Consider the following 12,092-nt stretch of genomic DNA (forward strand, 5'->3'; position numbering starts at 1 on the left):
CACTTCCTGACTGCCACACTTCCAACTGTTGTTCACTCCACATCATTGAAATTCCAAATCCTAGCGTCTCCACATCGTCAAATCTCTCACCAAACAACCACACCACGATTGACAAAGGAGGACAAACTCAGCGAGTTAAAATTATTTCAATTTGAACAGATAGATATCATAAGATAAAATCCTGAGTGGCAAAAGAAAAATGTTACACGTTACAATGCCTATCTGATACAGACTGCAAAATGGTTATATGAGGTATATACACCATGAACTGCAAATGTTATAACGCCCATCCAACCATGAGCTGCAAAGGTAGACCTCATCCAACCATGGCCTGCAAAAAGAAAAATGTTACACGTAACAAGCCCAAAATACGTGTTCGTTCAGAAAATTTCAGACACATTACTGGTAGTGAGAAATGACCATGTTACCCCTAATTAACTATAGCAATTATGATTAAAAACCGCGCTGTTTATTTGGTTCCCTATATCCTCAATAAATACAAATTCATTGGAATCAGAAAAGTAGCATCTATTTAAGCATTTGATTGGCTCCATGCTCTTCTCTAGTTATTTTTTTCTTGGTATTTGATATAACTTTAATTAGATGAACTTCACTACAATTTAAAAGAACACTCTTTATGGGATAAAATTTGAAGGCTAAACGAACACCAGGAACTGCAAAGGTTGACCTCATCCAACCAAGACCCTGCATATGAAGTCGACCGGGCATAAACACAATAGCAAGTAACTCAATCTCACTGTCACATATAAATAAACCAGTAAATGGTGAAGCATCAACTAGGCAAGAACGTCATGCTTTGGTTTTTGGCTTTTCTAGAATTTTAGAAGCAGTTTTTCCAAGTCTTATAGATGTCCACAAGCTTCGAGGATAGACAGCCCACTGCACGACATAAAATTGTGAACATGGCTTTTATTACTGACATCATTCTTATGGAATTATGCATTTGCAATACTTAATTTAGTAGTTCATTCACGGAATGCTGATTGTCAATCTAATTATCTTAGCAATTTTAAATGGCACACCAAACTGCCAGTCCACATAAGCAGCAAGTTCACCTTAGCATATCACTGATTCATGCGGAGGGCATATCACCAAGCAGCACGTTCACCTTAGCAAGTTCACCTTGAGATGCAGCAGCTGATGATTTGTATTGAATTATGGGGAACCTTCAATTAGCCCAAGCTTCTTAAGGATCTTCTTCTCCTGTGTTTTATCTGCAACATGTCAAGAAACAATGACACAGGAAAGCTGCTTATGATTTACAGAATCCAGCTGTATTTAGGGATGCAATATATATATATATATATATATATATATATATATATATATATAAATGAACTAGAGTGGCATGCCATCGTAATTAATTAGCTGGCCCAAAAAACACTATTGGGTACCCACTTGCATCCTTAGCTGTATTTATGATGGAAGCATCCCAAGTGGCAAGGATCCAGTTATCAGCAGGACATACATTCTGCAGCAGAATTAATATTTACAGGGGAGAATAGATGCCTCTAATGTATATCCTTGCTTCCACAGGCATGCTGAAGAAATAGACTAATATTTTTGAAGATACAACAAAACAAAAAAAACAAAGAGAATTCAGTTTGAAGTTTTTAGGGAGATTTTACTGATAAAATGACTTGAATCCAAATCGCATGTTAGGATACATTCTTCATCAGGGTTTTCTGTAAAATTTGAGTGCAGAGCATTTCCAACAGTGTCCACTATTGGAGATGTTGTCGTGGAGGATTCAATGCACAATATGGCAGCAATGGCGTCAAGTTGTTTAACCTCATTTCTGAACATTAGCCTTGCATGTGCTACACCAGACACAATAAACTGTAAGAACAGGGTAAGATAGCCATTGTGAAAAGGAGGAAAAGAATCCCAGGAGATAACACGACATGCCTTGTGCAAGCCTTATCAAACTTTCAAGCATGCGTACCGTCGTTCGTGCTGCAACAGAAGCCAATTTTTGAGAGCCGGGAAACTCTTAAGGTTAGGGATTAATATTTGTTTGGCTAACCTGCATTATGTGTTCCTGATTTTCTCTGAAGCTGATAATAACTTGAGATAACTCTTTCTGCCTCCTTTGTCAGAACTGGTTTAAACCGCTTTACATAGTTGATGTACCTGGAATTTTGATGTACTTAGGTATCATTGTATAGTATTGGCAATGAAAGACAGGAAATTTCAGCACTGAACTGCACATTCAGGCATTCAGCTAAATGCACTTGGAACTTTTTGCTGGTCATTATTTATGATCTGACAAACAGCATTTTCAGAAGCTGACAAATGAGGTAAGGATATTAAAATAAAACATAACAAAATAAATTTATTTGTATTGCTGTGCATCAGCCTCTAAGCTCAGCCTTATCATCATGGGAGGTAAACCAGACAGCAAAAGGGTCTCCACCTTCTCAACTTGGGGAGCATCCATTTTGCATCAGAAGCATTTGTCTTGTCTTTCTTTTCATCAAAATTCTGCACTTTTAAAAAAAAATCACTTCTTTAATAGAAATTTTTCATGTTGATTGACAATCCACTGGGTTATTTTCATGCCTATAGATGAAGAATATTCAAGATGCAGACAGTAGAGTAGGTCCAACAAAATAATAACGAAACATACCTCCTTCAATATATGAGATGAAACGATTTTATCCCAATCAGTATTTTGTGTATCCAAGAGAACAAGAACTATATCAAATCTACTCAACAACGGTCCTGAAAGTGTTGTATTCACAGATAAGCCTGAAAGGGAAAAGCAAAGATACAGCGATCAGAATAGATAAGTCCTTTTTGGATGTTGTAGTTTCAAAAGGACGTTTCAAGAAATTGTAGTTTCGGACACAAGAGATGTGCAAAACCATGGTTTAGAAAAAAGAGGTCCCGACTGTAATTATTAACAACCTGTTTGGATGTTGTGGTTTTGAAAAAACACAGTAGCACTCTAGTTTCAGAGGCCAGAAACGTGGAAAACCATGGTTTACAAGAAAGAAGCTCTAAAACTTCGAAAGGACTGCTTTAGAAATACCATGGTTCTCAAATTTTGCATCTAAAGCACTCTTAGCTTTCCAAACCAAAGTATTTTGCAGAAGCGTAGTATTTTTCTAAAACTCCAAAAAGAACTCGGTGTCCAAACAAGGCCTAAAACTCCAAAGAGACAGTTTTAGCAATATGATGGTTTTCAAAACTATAGAATTCGTTGCATGCGAACTTTCAAAAACCAAAGTATTTTACAAAACTGTAGTATCTTTCTAAAACTAAAAAAACTGTGTATTAAAACAACATTTATCTAAGAATAAGCCAATGATAAAAGCTTAGAAGCACGCATTTGCTTTTTAATCCCTTGCTAAACTAGTATTGTTAAGCAGATTGAAAATGGTTTGGGCCAATTTACAGGTTGTGGAAGTCCACCAGATAAATCTTAAGAAATTAACTAGCCTTGTAATATAATTGTCCAATAGCCCAATAACACTATCATAGTGGAATCAAGAATTAAATATGCCTGCAAGACAGTGCTGGCTTCTGGTAATGTTCAACTTAAGTAACTAAGCTATATAATTGCTTGATGTGTAAAAGCACTACTTTCATCAGGGTCGTATTGCCCTTTTGGATTTGTGGCACCAAAAACAGTAGTCCTTGTACTGAGTGTTGTAACTAGTCCAGCCTGGAAGACAAAGAAGCAATGATGCTGAGTCAAAAGTGCACACTAGTATTGTGAATGTTACAGAAACTGGCAAACTTTCAAAGATGCAGTACCTTTGCAATACTTATTGTCTGTTGCTCCATGGCTTCATGTATTGTTGTTCTGTCGTGCTCTCGCATGCTATTGAGAAGAATGTCAGATTAAGGTGTCATAGACCTCCACAATAATTAGACTATAAAACTATCTTTGCATTAATTTTAGCAAAAATCCAAAGTATACATAACACAACGCAGCTTATAAAAAGTATGAACGGCACTCCGATAGGATGAGCAAACAAATGAGTGACCCTCACTATCATGGAAACATATGAACTATCCATTCATGTTCAGCAAAAGAAAAAGAACTAGCCACTTACCATGGAAAACAAATCAGGTAAAAACTATAAGTGCAGATTATCTGAGATCTCGTGTGTGTGTCCAGGGAAATTAGTGGTCATCACTCATCAGACCCAGCCCTGAAGCAGAGCCACCAGGGCACTACCAAGGGGCATATGGCAAAGGGGGCCCAAACCTTGGCAGGGTTTAGTCCATTAAAGAAGGTGGTGTTTACTTATTAGGTGCATGTGTATACATCTCATACAGGTGTGTACAAAAAAATAACCGCGATTATTAGACATCGATACTAGGCATGTGTATGCATCTCGTACACAGCACAGTTATTGGACATCATTACTGCAGAGGCTAGTATTATTGCAAGCGCTCTCGTGGGCTGGTGGCGACTGGAGTGCGCTCTCAGTCAGCCAACCCGTGTTCAAGACTTGCATCCTCTTAATATCAAAGCGGGGGGCGGTCTGCCCTTCCTGTCAAGTTTTGTTAGGCTAACATTATTAATATTTTTTTGCACTGTCAGATGATGTCTAATATTGGAATGTGTGAATTTCAGATAATCAAAGTGCACTATAATGACACTAACCAATGGTATTACATCAAAAATCAATTGTTTATTGTCAACCTGTCAAATTCATCAATGCAGCATAAACCACCATCAGCCAGAACAAGAGCACCAGCCTCAAGCATCCACTCTCCTGACATTAAAGCAACACCCCAAAATAAGATCATTATTAGGTTCAGATGAAACAAAAAAAAACTAAAATACAAAGAATAATGCTATGTCAGACATAGTACCTCCATCCTTGACAGCTGTGACAGTTAAACCAGCACTGGTGCTTCCAAGACCAGTTGTAATCACAGAGCGGTTGCTCAATTTAGCAGCAAACTTTAAAAACTGGGATTTACCAGTACCTGGAATTCAATGGAATAAAATATAGATGCAATTTTGCCTTTCCTTTTCTAAATAAAATTTTTCTCACATTTTTCAGGAATAGTTAGGGTCAAGGTCTGCCTATATAATTGGCAACCAGCACACCTCTTGGAATTAAGAAATAAATCAATCTACTATCTTACTTCCCTTCAATTTATTATCAATCCAGGGTGTGTGAATCAGAGGATGGTGGGTTGTGGAAGACCAAAGTTCTGCTTAAGATTCAGATTTTTTTCTGTGGATGCTATGGCATGATAGATTGCAAATGGCTGATCAACTGAGAAAAAGGAATTCGAATGGGCCCAGGGAATGCAAACTCTGCAATGAGCCCGAGGACGTGGATCACTTGTTTTTCAGATGCCCCCAAGCTTCTTTTGTGTGGTGCTGGGTGAGAGATAACTTGGTGTGAAATAACATTCGTTCGAGTCTCAACAACTTCACAACTCAAGTGATCGGGCTTCCAGGGAAAAAAAGGGAACTCGACATTGATTTACTTGCTAGCTGGAGTGTGTTGGGCGTTATGGCATACTGGGAATGATTGGGTGTTCTCGAATATTCTGATTACTAACCCCAAAACTCTGGCTTGTAAAACAGTCGGTTTCCTCCAGCTTTTTGTGCAAGATGGCGTCGAAGGAGGAGCAACCAAGAAGGGAAGAAATGCTCAGAAGCTGAACCTGGAGTTGTGGAAGATCTGACCCAGACGATCTATCTTTAGCTGTAGATTTGCTTTTTGTGCTTGGTGGGTAAAAAGGGAGGGAGCTGGCGTCTTTCTATTTTCTTTTGCTATATGGAGAGGGAGAGGTTGAGTGATTATAGCTTTTGAAGTTGTGGTGTAATCTGTGCTGCCCCGCGGCTTGAACCCTCATCTGTAAGCTGGCAACCCCAGCTGAACTTTTTTTTCTTTCAATATAAGCAGGACCATGGGTCTTTGGTCTAAATCTTATTTTCCTTCTCTACCCCCCATCTCACTGGTGCAGTAGCCAACCAAGGCTCCCCAGCTCTGCTGATGAGGTCCAGAAACCTCTCACGGATACCCTCTCCGATCCAATACACCCACATACAGACCTGAACATGACAGTGCTTATTTGTTTTAACTGGCAGTTATTTTTTCTTGAACACATTTTAACTGACAGTTACATTTTTTTTTCTTCCGATGCCTCTTTTGCATTGCTACCAGGACATCTGAGTCCTTTTTTTTCTGAGTCGGACTATCAACACCCTAGTTGAGTTCCAAATGACATATGACAACCACAAAATCTTATGGCTGAAGGGACCAGAGTCCAAATTAGATTCCAACACCCATGGTCATGTCCGTGCAATAGTCTCTAGGCACCTTTGCATGGAACCTCTATTCTGTTTTTTGCGCTAGGCAGAGCTCCTGCCCTATTCTCTCAAAAGAAGCTCATCCTTGCATCAGCCCATGGAGAAATTGCTACTTTTTGGAGGGAGGGAGGGAGAAATTGCTACTTGTCTATACATGTCATGAATACTGTACCTGGATCACCAACAAGAAGCATATGGGGTTCTCCACGAACCTTTGTTCCAGAAGCGTCAACATGCTGCACTCCACCAATTAATGTAAGAGCAACTGGAATCATGAAACATTGAGATGTTTTGATAACTTAATTTGACATATAACAATTTCAAAAACAAATAAGCTAGTGAGTGTTTAGAGAAAATAAAATCTAGACTCGAAACAAGAATTCCCTATAAGTTTATGCTGAGATTTATAATCTAAATTAATGAAATACTTTGGAGCATGAAATAAATATCAGATGCTATCAAGCATTTAATATGACATGGCTCTCTCATTCTTCTTTGGACTCAACTTTAACATAGGATACAAGTTTTGGGGGGTTCTCAATCGCTTGATATAAATTCAACCAGGTAATTACAAATGTTGAAAATCGAGCACCATCATGCGATCCGCTGTGATGTTTTAAGCCTTGGCAATTACATGAGGTTGAAAACATGGTGCACATAAAGCAACAGACAGGATGAAGAACTGAAAAATGAATTATGAGTTATGAAGGTTTTAGGAATAAGCTTTTCAGTGTTCTGTTGGATAACCATTGTGTAATGCAATTCATATTGTCTAATTACAACTGGGCAGGCTCAGCTTGATCTTGATGCTAAATTACTTTTATAACTAATTGCCAAGGCTATATGGTGTGCGCCTAAGATATAGTTGCCTGCTGGAGAAGTCATAGGGTATAGGTAAGTTTGTTCCATAAAAGAGCGTGTAGCCCTGTAAGTGACCTGGTTTAATTGTTAAACTATAAAAAGTAACTAATGGCTGAAAGTACTTTCCTGCTCCTATAGGAAGCGAAAAAAAACTGAGCGGCTAGACGATTGGCTTACAATACTCGCGACTGCTTTAAATTTTTGTGCATTTTAAGTCCTGAGAGCATATATCAAGGTTAGCTGCATAATTGTACAGCTACTTTACTAGTTATAGTTACTAGTTAGTACAACTATAAAGCTCAGAGTTGCATACCTGAAAGCTTCACTGTGAATAGCCCAAAAATTTGAGGACAGATGCCTTCCAAGATAAAATTTCTTCCTGTATACAACAGAAAAAGAATAAGATGTCGTGTGCCATCAACATCATCCTCAGCACTGGGCTGCACTGATAGTTTGCTGCCATATTGCAGGAGTGCAGCTGATCACATGTGTGACATACAGGCCATCTCAGCAACGTGGGGCTACTAAGGGTGGGAACAATGGCCACCACTACACAAGTCAAGTATGAGCTGTCTTGAAACTTGAAAGGTGAATGAAGAGAAGTTGTTATTGCAGCAGTACTGTTGACCTGAACATTACACTTGAGGTACTGTTGCAGTAGCCATGTTAACTGAGTTTCAATTGACTGCTGCTGCTGCTGCAGCAGCAGCAGCAGCAGCGTATATTAATGTACACATTAGGTAAAGAAAATAGGCATATTGGTTTAGAGATATTTTGTTCGGAGACAAACCCATCAATGAAATAAGGTGTACCTGGCTGGCTGTTATCATTAAGCAAAGAATGATTAGTCTTTTCACACCCAAATTTTCGAATCGCCCCAATGCACAGTACCATCTCTCTCCCCTAAAGTCCCTTCCCTTTCATCTGTCAATCACTCCAACCTCTAAACTACAACATTTATCCCAATTCACAAAGTAATTGGAAAATGCAATGCATTGCATATGCTTAAAGGGTAGAACATTGGTGGTTTAGGCCAGTCTTGAAAACACCCAGGCGCAGACTAAGAACCAGAACTTAAGCACCTTTTAGTGGAGTAAGCCTGTATTTTTCCCAGAAATGCTTAAACTCCTCTTCAGTTTCCGCAGGAATGTCTATATCAGATTTCAGCTCATTTGTGCTCCTGCATGCAAATAGTCATTCATAAACATAAGAACAATGAATGACAGTAACTTACATAGTTCAAACTTGAAGATCCAGAAACAACAAATCATTGGACAAACAAAAGTAGCTTCTCCTTCTAAAAAAGTAGCTGCCAACTTCTAGGTCTAAACATATGGCTACCTGTAATGACATCTGATCTGACTACTTCAGTAGATGATAAAAAGAAAACTACAGTGCAGTGACTGAAGCAAAACTAGTGAATGAGTCAGCTTATAGACTGTAAACAAAGGCTTCTGTTTAGTTGGCTGCATACGGACCAGACATAGGAAAACAAGAATAAATTTCAGCTATAATCAACATGATAGAGCTTTGCTGGTATCAGAGGATTGATCTGGGTGCATGAACAAGCCCCTCCAAGATTCGAAGCGAGCATAATATGCAATGAAATACTTTAAAGAACAAGAAATTTAGCTAATCGCATAGCTAAAGAGATGATTACAACTCTAATGATCAAGATATTCAAAATAAGTAGAACTGAAGCTTGCTGAATGGTCAATTTTTATCAAATTACCTCACATAATTGGCAAGCAGCATAGGATCAAGGTTGGATCGCACATCCTTAATATCAGGAGACCATTTGGCAGATAATATGCCCGTAATAATAACATCATCTGTAGAAAGAACAAACACTGCTAAATATAATAGAACAGCAAGTTAAACCAGCACGCAACAATGGATGACCATTAATAGGCAACTCATGCAAATGAATACAACATATTGCCTTTTTGACTTTTCATCTTGGAAATTACAAGAAATCAACACTAAAATGTTACAAAGTTAACTGGTCAAGCTACTCCAGGAAATATCAAGGGTTCTGACTTTTTCGAGCTCAGAACACAACTGGGAATTTCAAAAAGTTTTAAAAAAAAGGAATGCAAGATAAAGACAGAGGACATGTGGGGCAAAAGAATAGCATTAGTAGTTCCACATAATCCTGTGGATAAAGCACAAAGAGGCTGCTTACCTCCAGCTTTAATGCTATCAACAAGGTCATCCATCAAAACTACAGGTATTGAACGGGGTATAGATCCAACACCCAGAAGTTGTACGTTTTCCTGAATTTTAATTTCTTGGTAATCACGGCAGACGGTACTACCTTCTATGAACTGGAAAGAAGCACTTCCACAGCCTCTTGAACTCTAGATGGACAGCAAAATTATCAGTAGCAACTTCCACAGCAGTTATGGCAAAAGTTTAGCCAATTACAAAACGTAAAAGGCAAGAAAAATAGTACATCTATCACGGGCAAGTGTTCACCACATGTTGAAAAATATATGTAGAACCAGGGTAAAACAACACCAAATCTACTAAGAAAGTCAAATACCTTTGATGGGCACAATGCAGGAAGGTTTATGCGATTCCCAGCCTCCAGCTCAGGACAAACCGAGAAACTGTTCAAGGTACATAAAGCTATAAATTGTCTGTCCATTGTATGAATGTATGGTCATAATGTTCAACAATACTTCTAAGGAGAAATGATGAGGTCAAGATTATTTTCTTTGTTATATACTTATATGTCAACTCACAAAATTATTATCTGGAAGTTCATCTGAACTTTCAGGGCAATCAACAAACTGTTTTGAACTCTGAATGAATCTCACCAAATAGTGCTAAGTCTGCATAATGCTTTAAGGACGGCATGCTTCTCAAATAATCATACTGTACGCCCTTGTGGTAGATGCTTAAGCAATGAAGAATCCAGAGTGACTCAACTTGCTCAGGGCGCTTTTGGCTTACAGGTTTAAGTAACCCAAATAGGCTAGTGTTACCGACAATGTAACAGAATATAATCTTGCCAGCTTAAGTAGAAATACGAAACTCTACTTTAGCTTTAGGAAGTCTTTCTCTCTCCTTTTTAAGAGGAACTTCTACCGAACCAGCTTAATCAGTATGCCACCATCATAAATAACAGAACTGCACTGATACAGAATTCACGGCGATGCTTCGCCAGCTCATATTAGTGTACATACTACACAAGTCCTGAAATATGCATCACAAACCTGTGCTGGCACTTCCTGCACATGTAGTCCCTTTCATACTCAATCATCTTGACTCCGCCTGATCTTATCACAGTTCCCTTCAGAGTAATCAACTTCCTCATGTGATTCACCCTCACCTTTCCAATACTCGGGGACGCCTCTGCAAAACACCTCCATCACCACCAAATCACGATTCTGATGGAACGATCCGCCAAATGACGCGGCCAAATCACCACACAGGCATTCGAACGAACACAGGAGGTGCACGAAGTACGCACCAGGGAATTCTAGCGGTGATCCAGAGACGTCGATACGTACGCGCACGTACTTCCTTGGTACTGCGTGTTTCAAATCACCCAATTCCTCGAGCAATTTCTCGAGCATCTTATCCTGTAAAGCAATACTGAGGTTTCAGAATTGAGTGTGGAATGGGCATGCAGTAGGAGGTGGACGTACGCCCGGCTGGTTCGCTGACCTTGACCCATTTAGCGGCCTTGTCGAGGAAGGGGAGGTACTTGTCGGGACTGGAGTAGAGTTTCCCGGCGAACTTGGGGTCGAAGTCCATAAGTTCCGCGAATCTGCGAGAGGAGATGGGGTTAGGGTTTGGAGGAGGACGGGAGGAGCGGGTCGGGAGGAGGACGCACTCAATAACGAGCGGGAAATGGAGCTTCGAGGGATCGTCGTCGAGGAGGATGCTGCGAAAGCTGTCGGAGTAGGTATCGTGGAGGAAGCACGCAAGCGCATTCACCTGGGCGTCCTCCTCCTCCTCCTCCTCCTCCTCCTTCTTCCCCGACATTTGGGCGGCGCGGCGGTGGGGATTTGGGCGGGAAACGGCGGAGCGGAGGCGGGCAGGCGGCGGTGATGGTCAGGATTGTTCAGGCCGTCGGACTTCAGAGTTGGAGCGGCTCAACTTTTCTCTTCCCCCCGAATTTTTGTCCGCATGGCGGCTCTATAGTGGGCTTGCGGAAATATACGAGGGCCTTTGCCGAAACAGACTCTGGCTTGTGGGCCACAAGTTCTGTGGGCTCAAAGACTTTGAGAAATCTGCACTGTTGTTTGGGCTTTACTTGTCTTTTTACCCAGTTTAACGTAGAACTTCTTTTACACTGTTGATCAACCCAAACGGGTGGGAGATGGGTGTTGCAAAGGAGAAAAGCAAAGAAACACGTAACAGCACTAGCAGACCTTAGCGCACGTGAGATCCATCAGCTCCATCAGCTCTCGCCTCTTATTCGGCCATGTCGCCTCGTATTTTCCACCGTCTGATCAAGATCGGGCCGTCCAAAAGCGGGCACCGTAGCTCCCACTCCCCAGCCTCCCAGAGCTTCCGTCCCGAGCACTGCCATCTCCGTCCTCGGGCCGCGGCTGCTCTAGCTATCGCCCATCACCCACCGACACGCAAGCACGCCGCTCGCCTCGCAGGCGTCCCCGCACCTCCGTCGCCGCTACCTCGTCCTCCTCCACCAGGCCACCCTCCTCTCCCACGTAAAACGGTGCCACCGTTCATACGCAGCTCGCGGAGCTGCAGATGGGCATGACGGCGGAGCTGAGGAACAGCTCGGCGAGGAAAAACTGCCTGAAACACTCCGGATGAGACGTCATTGAGGACGCATACGCCTTGGAGGGCGGACGGTGCCGTCGCAGGCTGCTCCACAGCAGCGATGCCTGCTGTAAGCGGCAGCCGCTGGAATGATGCCCATAAGGTATTCGATGAAATA

General features: G+C 41.0%; 1 protein-coding gene across 7 annotated transcripts; it reads right to left on the minus strand.

The window, feature by feature from the left end:
- Nucleotides 1-108: 108 nt before the first annotated feature.
- Nucleotides 109-11,318, minus strand: LOC112890974 (probable DNA helicase MCM9). Of its 7 annotated transcripts, none has more exons than XR_003228374.1 (21): nt 11,019-11,318; nt 10,850-10,952; nt 10,653-10,764; nt 10,396-10,534; nt 9,720-9,786; nt 9,360-9,534; nt 8,907-9,006; nt 8,257-8,354; nt 7,488-7,553; nt 6,486-6,578; nt 4,855-4,971; nt 4,682-4,754; nt 3,784-3,850; nt 3,610-3,691; nt 2,651-2,772; nt 2,438-2,505; nt 2,048-2,154; nt 1,930-1,977; nt 1,813-1,841; nt 1,130-1,235; nt 109-331 (listed from the first exon to the last, which is right to left on the minus strand). XR_003228374.1 is itself a non-coding variant. In XM_025957860.1 (21 exons), exons 1-20 carry the CDS (start codon nt 11,168-11,170, stop codon nt 1,177-1,179), a joined length of 2,001 nt encoding a protein of 666 aa, XP_025813645.1. In that variant the 5' UTR covers nt 11,171-11,318; the 3' UTR covers nt 109-331; nt 1,130-1,176. The 7 variants fall into 7 exon arrangements, 1 of the variants encoding a protein (XP_025813645.1); XR_003228373.1 differs by having other exon boundaries at nt 1,077-1,235; XR_003228371.1 differs by having other exon boundaries at nt 1,077-1,235; nt 1,689-1,841.
- Nucleotides 11,319-12,092: the final 774 nt, after the last annotated feature.

The sequence above is a fragment of the Panicum hallii genome, chromosome 4 (assembly GCF_002211085.1).
Source record: "Panicum hallii strain FIL2 chromosome 4, PHallii_v3.1, whole genome shotgun sequence".
NCBI lineage: Eukaryota > Viridiplantae > Streptophyta > Magnoliopsida > Poales > Poaceae > Panicum > Panicum hallii.

Excerpts from the sequence above, each read along its gene's own strand:
- LOC112890974 (XM_025957860.1), bottom strand. The coding sequence starts at position 11,170 with ATGTCGGGGAAGAAGGAGGAGGAGGAGGAGGAGGAGGAGGACGCCCAG. Across the intron at positions 9,535-9,719 it reads CTGCATTGTGCCCATCAAAG|AGTTCAAGAGGCTGTGGAAG; the intron begins GTATTTGACTTT and ends CTGTCCATCTAG. Across the intron at positions 3,851-4,681 it reads TGCATTGATGAATTTGACAG|CATGCGAGAGCACGACAGAA; the intron begins GTTGACAATAAA and ends TCTTCTCAATAG.